Source organism: Brachionichthys hirsutus, chromosome 10 (assembly GCF_040956055.1).
Source record: "Brachionichthys hirsutus isolate HB-005 chromosome 10, CSIRO-AGI_Bhir_v1, whole genome shotgun sequence".
NCBI lineage: Eukaryota > Metazoa > Chordata > Actinopteri > Lophiiformes > Brachionichthyidae > Brachionichthys > Brachionichthys hirsutus.
The window spans coordinates 12,470,578-12,483,972 of record NC_090906.1 but is presented as its reverse complement, the minus strand read 5'-3'; the positions used below and the strand labels follow the sequence as shown (position 1 = coordinate 12,483,972).

Here is a 13,395-nt window from a genome sequence, read left to right as displayed (position 1 = left end):
CATAAAGCAATATTTAAAACAAATAAATAAATAGAGTCATATTTAATCGTTCTCTTTTATATATATAAAAAACGAAATTAGAAACAACTTCGAACATTTGACAGTCAATATGAGTATTAAATTAATGACCCCCCCCCCCCCCCCCCCAGTCCCTTCAGCAGGCGTGTCCGCTATTGCGCATGCAGCAGGCAGCTATAGGTGAAGGTGAAAGGCAGGGAAGGTGCGTCCGCGGGCTCCTCCATCCAGCGCACCGTCGGGCTGTGTCCAGCCCCCCCCCCCCGCTGCGGTCTCAGATATACCGTCGCCCCCTCCTCCTTAATAATCTCTCGGATTTGTCGGCTGCTTGCTGCAGTCGATGCTGCAGTTGTGAACCGCTCCTGCACCGGAAGCCCCCCCCCCTGACTCAATGAGAAAGACATGCTCGCGTTCGTTTTGGTTTCTGGGACGCTCTGGATTATATTAGGTGAGTTTATTATTATTATTATTATTATTATCTGTGCGCGCAGCTTTAATCTGATTTAAACGCCTCTCCGGAGCTGCAGCGCGTTTCCCCATGACTCTACCGGCTCTTTCGTTCATCTCTGCCGGCTTTCCTGCTCACCTGCCGGGCCTTCAAACGAAGCGGCATTTGCGTCCTTCGGTGTTTTGACATTGGCGCAGCCGTTTAGCCGCTTTCCCGTTAAACGGGTTCCGTGCAACCCCCCGTTTAATCCCGTATTTGTTGTCGGAGCGCGTAAAGGCGCAGGTGCATGGACACAATGGCTGAACACGCACGCGTGTGGATCACCCCGCACTGTCCTCGGCGTCCTGCGTCTCCGATTTCATTTTTTCCACGGCAACGTGCGGACCAGATACAAACGTGCTGCGTTCGAGGCCCGCCAGCTGCGATAAGGTGGCGTGACATTGCGCGTCGGAACCGGACACGCGTCATTTTAAAGACCCTATTGGGTAACGGCGTCTCTTTTCACGACCCGCCGTCCAGCTCGCGCTTTAAACGACGTGACGTGGAGCCCCCACGCGTGGGTTCTATTTTACATCGTGCTTGACGTGTTTGCGTCCCGGAATGCCGGTTTGCGAGAGACACCTTTTTATTTTTTACCGTGATGTCCTCCGCCATGCCTCGGTGATGGAGGCAGGGCGGGTGAGGAGGATGACGCGCACCAACGGCGGCGTCTGATTGGACGGAGCTGTCCACGAGATGGGGGTGCTGGAATTACTGTGGCCTACCGGCGAAGCAGGGAGGACAGCACGAGCACGCAGTGCGGGGATTAGACCAGAGACACGCACGCGCTCTGGGAGAATAAAATCTCCTCTAAAATTATTACGCTTCGCATTTGGATCTCAAATGGATTCGTTTAAAAAAGCAGATATAGAACTTTTATAATTTTTTAACACCTGGTGCAGCCAGTCAGAACTGAGTCTCAAACTGCAGGAAAGGACCCCCCCCCCCCCCACACTCCACCCCCCCAGAGGGGATTCATGACGCCGCTTGCCCACCCTGCTGCTCTTCAGTATGAATAATTCATTTTTAATCACCGTCTAGTGCAGCTCCTCGTGGAGTGTAAACCTATTCTTTCGCCTCAATGTATAATTAAACGGCGGTTGTGGCATCATTGCCCTGCCCTTTCCCAAAACGTGACTTGTACAAAGGGTTGCATTGTAACTCCTCTGAAGCCTCGATCCTGATGTAATCAATAATCATAGATCTGAGTGCTTGCTACGTGGCAGCGCTCCACGCGTTGTTGCTGTTTCAGCATTCAATGCTGTATAAGATCCCATAATGGCTCGGCTTGAAGTGCTGATGAAGGTCTGTCTCCTCAAGCAGGAGATCAATCTGCAGAAGATCAATCTGCAGACGAGCCTCGAACATGAAAACAGCGAATGCAGAAGTTCAAACGTTTCCATTTGAAGGTAGTCGTATAAATGATTGCCCAAAAAAAAACCAATTAATTTGTGTCATTATCGTAAATATGCAAATGACAACCAGGATCATTTACTGAGGGGGGGGGGGGGGGCATCGCAGCATGTTTAGGAAGGGGGTGGGGATGAGGGTGGTGCAATACGGTGGCCAGGCAGGCCCAAAATAGACGGAAACGCTTCTTGCTGCCTTCTCCTTGCTTGCCTCAGCTTAATATGGCCGGTAGGAAGGTAATCAGCGACACACACACACACACACACACACACACTGCTCTCATGCCTCTGCTAAGGCCACAGCTACTTCATTAGCAATATTGCTATTACCTGCATCTCACAGAAATGAAATGTCTGTTCTGTGTGCACGGCCTGAAACGGCATCTGTAGATGCATCCTAGAACTACGATGGCGACAGGAAGGATTTGGGGGTTTGACTCCTCCTGGGTGGTCCAGGTAGAGGAAGTAGAGGAGAGGCAGACGGCAATGAGCATGAGTGCTTAAAGGCCAGTGAGGGAAATGCTTCTGAGCAATGGATGCTGACGGGCTGAGATTCAAACGACAGGAAGAGAACGCCGAGTCGGGTGTCTTTAAACGCAGAGCAGCCGTGAGGTTATTGCTGGTCATCCCTCTCTGTGCTAATAGGCTGTAATCTCTCCACGGTGGACTCTAATCGCTGGTGACGGCCCTCAGATGGCCTGATGGGGCGGGGCTAAAGGAGGAAGCGCTGCGTCTATCGGAACACGTGAAGCCTCGGCTGTCACAGGAAGTCTCGGCGTCCCATTCGGGGGGCTGATCAGCATGAAATAAACCCGAGATAAAGCTGCAATGAGTCTCTCTGCATTCATTTATAACTTCATCAGCACCTGAACCGCTGCTGGAAGGATGCGAAGATTGCATGATGGGATTTTATTTTGGTGCTCGGAGGACTTTGAGTTCACAAACTGATGGGGATGCCGCTGTCGTGCTGCTCTTCAGTCTGTCCAGCTGCAACAACAGTCTTTGTAGAAAGCCACAGGGCTGGACCCAAGGAGCAGCGTGTGTGTGTGTGTGTGTGTGTGTGTGTGTGTGTGTGTGTGTGTGTGTGTGTGCGTGTGTGTGTGTGTGTCTCTACAGGACACCAATCATGGACGTAGCCTGCAGTGGAGACATTTGGAACAGCTGAGCAAACAACCCTGTTTGTCAAAAAAAAAGTGATGCAAGTGAAAAAAACTGCCGCCTGATTGGAACTATCAGTTTAAAATCACTTCAAAGGCTTCTGATTGGGTGACACACGTTGTGTTAAGAGCTTCCATGGTCTAATCCGGTTCCCAGTTCAGCCTCATTTCCAGTGTGTTCTTCCGGCTCTGTCCAGGATCTGTAACTTCCTCACAGATGACATCTTCGGAGCGAACGAAAAGTCTCTTCCCGACTCGACTGACGCCGACGGAAAGCGTCGAGCTTGCGAAACATTGCAGGCCACCGATTGGTCAGAGGGAATTGTGTCATCAACGTTCAGGACACACAGAATATCCTGCACAAGTCCAGTCGAGTCGACCGCTGACCAGAGATTAGCATAATCCTGAGACAAAAAAAAAAGCATCATCTTAATTTGTGTTAACCTCTGATCGATGCATTCTGAGTCTGAATCCATCGTTTCTATTTGGTCGTTCTGGGGTTGATAAATCCTTTCCAGAGTATCACTAATAATTACGCTTTTTTTTTTTTCTCCTGCGAGGTTGAGTTCAGCCAAACACAACTTCTTGTTCCAGTTTTCTGCACAATGGAGTCACTAGATGATGAAGTGAATCTATATTTAGAGCTGGCAGAGCTCTGCTTCCGCTCCTCTTTTTATTTTTAATCCACCGCGACTGTCGCCCTGCGAGCCGTTCACTGTCCGGCCGTTTATGTCCTTTTGGTGTGACACCAACACAGGAAGTGCTTTGTCTTCATCAGAAATGATGAATCTATGATTTGTCTTCGTCAGAAATGATTTGTCTTCATCAGAAATGATGAAGACAAATCATTGATTATCATCGCATCTGCAGGAAGATGGATGATTGCAGAAACCTTTTCTGTTCAAATCAATCAACTCAGAGTTTGTTGCCACGTTTAAGTGTCAAAGTAACCAATAACTTCATATTTACACGTTCCAGTTGTCTAAAAGTTACAAAAACAAGATTTGTCATCTTCAGATACTTGAAATTTCAGTGTGATGTTGAATAGATTTAATAAAGTTAACAGACTTAACTTAACTGATTTTAGATGCCATCATTTAGCTTCCCGAGGTGCGACTCAGTAATAAATCTGGATCTGCATCTGGATCCTGCAGAGCTGAGCTCCACCCTGATGGAGAAGATGCAGGCCCAGGAGATGATGAGCGGCCTGAGGATGCCGGAGATGGGCGAGCTGGGCCGCTTCTTCTGCTCGCTGCCGACCTCCACGCTGATGGGCGTCGGCGCTCTGACCGCCCTGCTGGCCTACTGGCTGGCCACCAGGCCCCGCCCCATCAAGCCGCCCTGCAGCCTGCTGCACCAGTCTGAGGAGGTGCCGGTATGTGAATCAGGGCGGGGCTCCCCGACCTTTTTTCCTGGACTGCGTCAAAATCTGTCCGGACGACATGAGAGGAGAAGAAGCTTTGGCGTTGGGGAACGGTGTCCGTCACAATGTCCCTCCTCTCTTTCGGTCTCTTTACCGCAGCATGAAGACGGAGGCCGCAGGTCCATGATGGGCGACCGCTCCAAGCTGCTGACTCATTACCATGACGACGCCAAGACCATGTACGAGGTCTTCCAGAGAGGCCTCCACGTATCTGGTGAGTTTGGTCTCCGGATATGTTCATCCATCCGTTTCCTTCCGTCTCGTCTTCACCGTACTTTGCGCCGCTTTCACGTCCGTCCGCGCCCCCCCCCCCCCCAGGTGACGGACCTTGCTTGGGCTCCCGACTCCCCAACCAGCCGTACCGATGGATGTCTTACAAAGAGGCGAGTGTGACGCACGTTGCCACGCGGCATGTTTGGTGCTACCTGGTCCAACCAGATCACGTCTGGCTCCGCAGGTGACGGACCGGGCCGAGCATCTGGGCTCAGGCCTCCTGCATCAGGGCTGCCAGCCGAACCCGAACCAGTTCATCGGAGTGTTTGCCCAGAACCGGCCGGAGGTGACGGTCACGATGTCCTCCGCCGAACGCCTCTCCGTTTAACGGCCTCTGAGCTTCACTGCGTTGAAGCCGCACTCAATCAGCGCGATTGAAATGCAACGCATTTTAGAGAAAGTTGAATTGGCTGTCGTAAATACCAACGCACATAAATAATAAGGATGACTACCCTAAACAGAGGAGTAAAAGTAAGCGTTTGACCTTTGACCCTTGGCCTGTCTGTGGTCTTAGTGGATCATCGCAGAACTGGCGTGCTACACCTACTCCATGGTTGTGGTTCCCCTTTACGACACCCTGGGCAAAGACGCCATACGGTTCATCATTAACACTGGTGAGAACACGCACGCACGCACGCACGCACACACACACACAGTCACTCGCAGGAGGGATGGACTCTTGTAACCATGGTGATCTCCACGGTCCTTCCTGGAGACAGCACGCCGTTATAACTCAGAAGATCCGAACTTTTTGTCCTTTCAGCTGACATCTCCACAGTCATCTGTGACAAAGTGGACAAAGCTCAAGGGCTTCTGGGTAACGTGAAGCGCAGGGAGACTCCGGGCCTGCGAAGAATCATCCTGATGGATGCCTTTGACTCGGCCGTGGTGGAGCACGGCAGAGACTGCGGCGTCCACGTCCAGGCCATGGTGGAGGTGGAGGTACGAGGGGGGGGGGCACAATTCAAATCCCCGAGTGTCGTAAGGAGTCTGGTGTCGATTGAAATACTTTAAAACAGTTGATCTGTTCCTGTCAGTGGGTAAATATACTTAATCTGAACTGGCATCGACAACTGATTTGAATGTCGGCCAATCGTGATCAATCAGGTGCAACGACTGCTGAAAGAGAAACGTAACGAACAGAAATGGTTACAAGCTTCTTGTTGTTGTTGTTGCAACTGTCTGAGATCAGATCAAACTTTCCGAACTTTATGTACGAAGGACTTTCAACGGAAACAAGACCGCAAGGGCTTTTTTGAAATGCTCCTCTTAGACAGGATGTTTGACTGTACTTGTACTGTAATACATGCTACTGTTTGACTGTACTGTACTTGTACTCTAACATTCTATCTAATAAATATATTCATTTATGCACAATTTGAGAAACGGTCATAAAAATCAACATTTTGAAGGATCTAATTCTAGGAATAAGAAAGCTACAGAAATGGAGGCTTAAACGCTATATTTATTGATCCGAGGGGGGGGGGGGGGGGGGATTCTAAAAATCTACAAATAAATGCAAAAATAATCACTGCCCCCCCCCCCCCTCTCTCTCACAGGCTCTGGGCAGAGACCACCACAGAAAGCCAATAGTGAGTACCCAATAATACACACATCTGGAAGTTGAACGTCGTGATAAGTTACAGGTCCGTCTCACGCTGATGTTTCTCCACAGCCACCAGCACCAGAAGACCTTTCCATTGTGTGCTTCACCAGTGGAACCACAGGTAATGGTCGAAGCGCTCTCACGGCCTGCCACCATCACGGCTCTACTTTGTTTTCCCTTCTGTTTGCGGGATTCATAAAAGAGGAAGCTTCATGTAAATGTCTGATGCTGGTCCGGGGAAGGGAGACAAAGATATAGTGAAGTGGTTCAAATCAAATGCAATTAAATGTGCATTCGGGACCGTGATATTTAATCACTTGCAGTAACAAATCAGGTAAAGGAGGTCCAGAACGATCCTCTTTTTATAGAACAGACACGCAGAAGTTAGCGAACAGGTTAAACGGGACAACCGGACTCACCCATCCCTGTCATCGATAAAATTCTAATACATTAATACAGGAAATACAGTATGAATGTATTCTAGTTTGATGATCTAATGTTTAGATTTCTCATTTATCTAAATAAATAAATGACATTTTCATAGCATTCTAATTAATTTTGGTGGCTCAAACACTGTTTGATGTGAAGACAGGAGTTTACAGTAAATAAGTCAGCGCCGAGTTGTGTTGGTCTGATCTGGACAGAGGTCATCTGAGGACGCTGACGTCGGTTGACTTTAGCAGCAGCACCGGCCGCTTTCTGTCGCCCCCTGCCGGTGATGAGGAGGAAACGCGCAGCCTTTGCCTTTTTTGCGCCAGCTCTTAACGTCTGAACGTTGAAACCGGTTTGAAGTCATTGCTTCATCAAGAGCGGCGTCTTTATAAATAGCATCTAGGCAATGGCTTTACAGTAAAGGGGAAGAAAGGCAGGAATTCACACACAACAAAGACTATCAGTAGGGTTTTATTTTTATTTACAGACAGAGAAAGTTTTAAATTGTGACATAATCAATTTCCTGAAATAATGGTGAAATCTCAGCACATTTATTTATAGAGATTAGAATAAACGAGGACTCATAATCCCAAAACATTATTTATTGGGATTTAGATAAACAGTGAAACCTTTGTCTCTCTTTCGTCTGGATTAAAATAGCTATTTTGTCTGTTTTCTGCTTGGACAGGAAACCCGAAGGGAGTCATGCTTACACACGGGAACGTGGTGGCGGATTTCTCAGGGTTCCTCAAAGTGACAGACGTGAGAAACCTGCTCTTACCTTGTTCTTTTTAGGAATTCATTGACAGCATTCCTTTGCATGTCATTTGTTGTTTTGTCATGATGACTTCTGGCTGTGAAGAGATTCATCTTCATCCTTAGGAGATTTTATTTTTCCTGCTTTACCTGCCTGGATACAAAAAAATCTGGATTTACCCATTTACTTATAATGGAGGCTTTAAAAAAATCATATCAAAAATATGCATCATGATGCTAAATGTCTTCTGGATCTGATCCAGAATGAAAAAATATTACATTTTAACATTAAAACCATTTATGGATTCAAAAATCAGTAAAAAATACAATCAACTCTGATTCACTTTTACTTTTCATGGTTGGTGTATAAAGACACCAAGAACAATCTAGAACCTTTTGGTGCTGATCCAGATCACCATGTGGACGGTGTAGATCCGGTTAGGAGGGGGAACGAGCTGCTCGGCGGAGGTCTGCGCTCTCCGAGCGCTTTTCTAGCTCTTCTTTGAATAAAGTGTTCCACTTTCATTTTTACCATTGCCAAATTGTTTTTCTTCCATCTGTTTCTTCCAGAAAGTCATTTTCCCCAACCAAGACGATTGCCTCATTTCCTTCCTGCCGCTGGCTCACATGTTTGAGAGGCTCATTGAGGTAAATGACGTTCATTTGACTTCAGGGATGAGATTCTCGGCGTCTCAACATATTTGAGCACGCTGGAACCGTAGGAAAGAAAAGACTTGAAAAGAAAGGCGTGCCAGTTCCAATGAATATCTGCCCTTTCTGGTGAAGAGAATGCTTTTATTTATGCTTTATCTGCGTCGGTCTTTCAGGCATTGTTTTTATTCTCATTTTAACCGACGTCTGAAGGGAAACTGAAGATTTGCCCTCCAGTCGATTTCCGGATGTTCAATCCTTTATATAATATCGGGATCATAAAATGAGCAGGAGACGCATGAATGAATTTTCCACTATGTGCCGAGTGGCTACGATGCTGCCGGTCTGATTGGATCTGGTTCAACCTGTTCGCCTGCAGCCGTTGTTGTTTTCGCTGTGACACAGGAAACCACCTAACTTCCCCCCATGGCAGATTATACGGCACAACCTTTTACAGATCAACTGTAAAAACAGTCAATCTAATTTCAAATGTTTTTTAAAGTCATCAGGTTATGTTGTTTCTAATAGGTTGGCTGTAATTTTAGCCCTTTGCTGCAAATCAATTATTCAAATCATATATAAAAATAATATTCTAGTATACTTTTTTATACTTGGACTTTTATTTATTCATCCTTTCTTCAGCCAGGTGGCGCTCTCTTCTTTATAGCAACCTGACATGCTATAATTTTGAGTGCATGCTAATTAATTTTATTCTATTAGACTTGTTTTTATTTTATTTAGCTATTTATCCTCTATTTTCTAGTCCAGAAGAATACAGACTCAAATACAGAGACCAGATTTTCCTGACAATTTTTTATATATTGTAATAGAGGCTTTAAAAAAAATGTGAGGAAAAATATGAGGCCCACTGGTGCTGTCTGTCTCTGCAGTCGGTGGTGTACTGCCATGGGGGACGGATCGGGTTCTATCAGGGGGACATCCGCCTCCTCCCAGACGACATGAAGGCCCTGAGGCCGACCATTTTCCCCGTGGTGCCTCGGCTGCTCAACCGCATGTACGACAAGGTGAGATGAACAGATGGAAACAGCTGAAACTGTCCTGCTGGAGACGAGACAGGACAGTCTGAACACCAAACGAGTGTTTGACCTTGTCGCCGCTGCAGATCTTCAGCCAAGCGGACACCCCGTTGAAGCGTTGGCTGCTCAACTTCGCTGCTAAAAGAAAAGGTGCCGAGGTCAGCAGCGGGATCATCCGGAGCGACAGCATCTGGGATAGAATCTTCTTCAGCAAGATTCAGGTAAAGCGAGTCGCCAGTGAATGGAGGCCAGTAGAGAATTTAATGAAGATGTCTGTTCTCATCACGAGGACATGAGAAAAGAACTGAAGGATGTTTCTGCTCTGAACAGGCCAGCCTGGGAGGGAGGCTGAGGATGATTATAACAGGAGCGGCTCCTACCTCGCCCAGCGTGTTGGGGTTCCTCAGGGCAGCCCTGGGATGCCAGGTCAGACACACACCTAAGCGATTGTCCCTGATGCCCCCCCGCCCAGAAGAAAAATAAAAAGAATGCTTTTGCCTGCGTTGACCTGCCCGTCTGTCTGGTAGCATCAGAAACCCGAAAGGTTACGTACAGATGTTGATTTCCAGGACGCGGAATGTTGGGAATGTTACCAGGAACGGATTATTAGATTTTGGTGATGATCCTGGATTCTGGATCACTTTTACATTTTTGTAAACATTGCAATAAAAGGAGCTTCCAAGTGTGTTCCTCAATATCTCGGTTGATTAGTGACTGATGTTTATGGAAGTAGAGGCAATTACGTAGGAGGATGAAAGTCCGTCACCGCAGTTTCCGTTTCAGGTGTACGAGGCGTACGGACAGACGGAGTGCACGGCTGGCTGCACCTACACCACACCTGGAGACTGGACCCCAGGTGAGCGTCCAATCGTGGGCGTGTCGTGGCTGTAAAGATAAAGGGTTCCATGTGAAAACTGGATGTTTGACGTGAAGTTAAAAACAGCTCTGCAGGTCACAGATAATCCGCCCCGCTCTCCGGTCAAAGATCCGTTAATCCCACACCGCGGTAAAAGCGAGAGTGAAGAGGAGGCGGTCCTATAAAGTAGAATGAGGAAGAAAAGGAGAGCTGAGATTAATAATCCAGTAAAGCAGATTATTCACATGATTTCTGTGAGCAGGTCACGTCGGGGCGCCGCTGCCGTGTAATCTCATCAAGCTGGTGGACGTCTCTGAAAAGAACTACTTTGCCTGCAAGGGCGAAGGGGAGGTACGCGACAGGAGTTTAAGATGCTCCGCCATTGACCTATGCTATAACAAACGAGGCTCAGTTATAACACATGTGTAACAACATCCACATGTAATAACATTATCTTTGAGTCTCTGATAGAGAAAGAATCTGGGAATAAAGTGAGTTGGACTCTCCCATCCAGGTTTGTGTGAAGGGACCAAACGTGTTTAAGGGCTACCTCAAAGACCCCGAGAGGACGGCCGAGACGCTGGACGCAGACGGCTGGCTTCACACCGGAGACATCGGCAAATGGTTACCGGTACGAGTCCGCCTCTAGGACGATCACCTCCGCCAATGGAGGTTCTGCTTTTTGGCTGTTTCTCTATTTGTTAGCAGGATTACGTAAAAACTATCTGATCCAGAATAAGGTCACACATTTTAACACTGAAAACCCAAATTACGGATTCAAAAATCAGTTAAAAACACACATCAGCTCCGATTCACTTTAACTTGTCACGGTTGGTGTGTAAAGATACCGAGAACAATCTAGAATCTTTTTTGGGGATGATCCAGATCACCATTTGGACGGCGTAAATCCAATTAGGAGGGGAATGAGCTGCTTGGCGGAGGTTTTCTAGTTCAGGCTCCGCCTCTTCTGTCCTCTAGAATGGCACGCTGAAGATTATTGACAGGAAGAAGCATATCTTTAAGCTGGCTCAAGGCGAGTACATCTCCCCGGAGAAGATCGAGAACATCTACATTAGGAGTCAGCCCGTGGCACAGCTCTACGTGCACGGCGATAGCCTGCAGGTAAGAGCCTTAACACACACACACGCACACACGCACACGCACAATCTGCTACACGTTCATTATCAACTCGAGCTTGCGTTGACGCTTTCCAGTCTTGTTTGGTGGGGATTGTGGTTCCTGACCCAGACATCATGCCAGAATGGGCCAAGAAGCAAGGCATGCTGGGAACCTACACGGACCTCTGTAAAAACACCGTAGGTGGAACACAAAAACACAATTTATAAGACGTGCCTGAACAATATCTGACTTTGTCTGAGGGTAACTTGCTTCTTCTTTGTCTCAGGTGTTAAAGAAGGCCATACTTGACGATTTGGTGCTTCTGGGCAAAGCCAACGGACTCCACTCCTTTGAGCAGGTAGAGAGAACGCGCTGTTTGCTTGAAATGACCTTAAAGTTGCAGCATGAGGTGATGTTTCATGTACTAAATATACATCATTTCATATATTTAATAACTACATTTAAAGGTGAAGAACATCTACATCCACAATGAGATGTTTTCCATTGAGAACGGCCTCCTGACGCCGACGCTCAAGGCCAAGAGGCCCGAGCTCAAGGAGTTCTTCAAGGAGAAGATCGACCAGCTCTACGGCAGCATCTCTATGTGATGGCGGGCGAACCTCCGTTTTCCTTCAGGCGCCTGCATCCAGCACTGACCTGCAGTGAAATGATGATGCTGCAACACTTTAGGATTAACATGCAAGCCAAACCGGGTCCTTCAACGGAACATTATAAATGCTTAGAAGTCAAAAGTGAAATAGAAAACACACAATTAGTTGTTTGTCATTTTACACATTAACAGTCATCATTCCATCAAGCGTTAGATGGGAATTCATGTCACTTTCTGCCTGAATTTAAACCAAGTCAAATTTAAAACAAAGTGGTGCGTTTCAGTGTTGTCCAGCAGAGGGCGACACTGACCTGATGAGATTAACGATAAGGCGCCTCTCTTCTTTTTCATGGGACTATGCAATGGATCTTTTTCTTCTTTTGAAATGCACAAACAGTATCAAGGTTGAAAATGAAATCAGCGGCGGCGGCCGACAGGCCTCCACGGTGAAGCCGTTTTCGTGCCGGCCTTAGACGCATTGCTTTATTCCACATTTAATCACACCTGAATATTTAAGGGATGGACTGTAAAGTGGAGGAGATGAAGATGCTGAGGTTCTCCTTGGGAGTGACCAGGTTGGGTATAGGATTAGAAATGAGACAATAAGAGGGACAGTGAAGGTTAGACGTTTTGGAGACAAGGTCAGAGAGGACAGACTTTGATGGTTTGGACATGTCCAGAGGAGAGACGGGGACTAGGAGGAGAAGGATGCTGAGGATGGAGCTGCCAGGAGGTAAAAGCAAAAAATATTTCATTAAGAATCTTTTAGGATTGTCTTCATTGCAGCTTTTTTTTTTAAATCTTGCTGCCGTCGAGCTAAACAAGCGATCTGATGCCGCCTCCCACCTCAGACACTCGTCACACCTTTAACTTCAGAAATCCATTACTCCTTGCTGCCAATCCGCACCTTCTCCAGCCTCCATCAGCGAACGACTACAAGCCAAACAAGCTCAAAATAAAACCCCACACAGTCACACGACAGCAAAGCGTGAGTTTTGTAGGAGACGTCTAAATCTGTCATGTCACCTCGGGGGGGGGGGGGGCAGAAAGTGTCTCGGCCCCTCAGCGGAGATCTATAGATCTTCATCCGACAGAGTTTTAGGGTGCATGCTTGTGGTTCGGCCCTCTGCTGCTTGGTTCAGTCGACCTTCATTTGCAGCCGTTTGAGCACACAGAGGTTGTCGGTTTAAAGACGAGCGGGGGGGGGGCTCTGGGCAGTGCATGCAGTTTGCCCTGCGGTGCCCGAGATCACTGCTGCCGATGGATCTGTACTCACTGAAGAAAAACATTTTAAACAAAACAACTAAAATCATTTTGTTGGGTTTGTCTTTTGAAGGTTACACATAAAGTACTGTATAGGCTTTTTATTATTATTATTATTATTGATTTCTGTCCCCTAACATTTAAGCAATGTGAATGTACAGAAATGAGGACAGCTAGATGTAACCATATTTATTAAATCAATGGGTTGAATGATTATTTTCTCTCTCCATCTCTGGGCGTAGTCAGATGGATTGAACTTATTTATTTATCCACTCTGCTGTAAACGGAATCAGCACCATCC

General features: G+C 47.1%; 1 protein-coding gene across 3 annotated transcripts; it reads left to right on the top strand.

Annotated features, from left to right (window-relative positions):
- Positions 1-417: 417 nt before the first annotated feature.
- On the top strand, positions 418-11,829 carry acsl6 (acyl-CoA synthetase long chain family member 6). Of its 3 annotated transcripts, none has more exons than XM_068744551.1 (21): positions 418-463; positions 4,223-4,437; positions 4,591-4,705; positions 4,810-4,874; positions 4,949-5,050; positions 5,279-5,378; positions 5,528-5,706; positions 6,324-6,356; positions 6,440-6,491; positions 7,491-7,564; positions 8,129-8,206; positions 9,100-9,234; positions 9,333-9,467; positions 9,577-9,672; positions 10,030-10,102; positions 10,365-10,453; positions 10,617-10,733; positions 11,081-11,224; positions 11,317-11,418; positions 11,508-11,579; positions 11,689-11,829. In XM_068744551.1, exons 1-21 carry the CDS (start codon positions 418-420, stop codon positions 11,827-11,829), a joined length of 2,163 nt encoding a protein of 720 aa, XP_068600652.1. The 3 variants fall into 3 exon arrangements, with proteins under 3 accessions (XP_068600652.1, XP_068600651.1, XP_068600653.1); XM_068744550.1 differs by having other exon boundaries at positions 4,223-4,443; XM_068744552.1 differs by lacking the exon at positions 418-463 and having other exon boundaries at positions 4,282-4,447; positions 4,604-4,705.
- Positions 11,830-13,395: the final 1,566 nt, after the last annotated feature.

What these genes read in the sequence shown, in the direction of transcription:
- acsl6 (XM_068744550.1), top strand. Translation starts at nt 418, where the DNA reads ATGCTCGCGTTCGTTTTGGTTTCTGGGACGCTCTGGATTATATTAG. An exon ending in GACGCTCTGGATTATATTAG is followed by an intron (nt 464 to 4,222) that starts GTGAGTTTATTA and finishes TGGATCCTGCAG; the next exon opens with AGCTGAGCTCCACCCTGATG. An exon ending in TGTTTGAGAGGCTCATTGAG is followed by an intron (nt 8,207 to 9,099) that starts GTAAATGACGTT and finishes CTGTCTCTGCAG; the next exon opens with TCGGTGGTGTACTGCCATGG.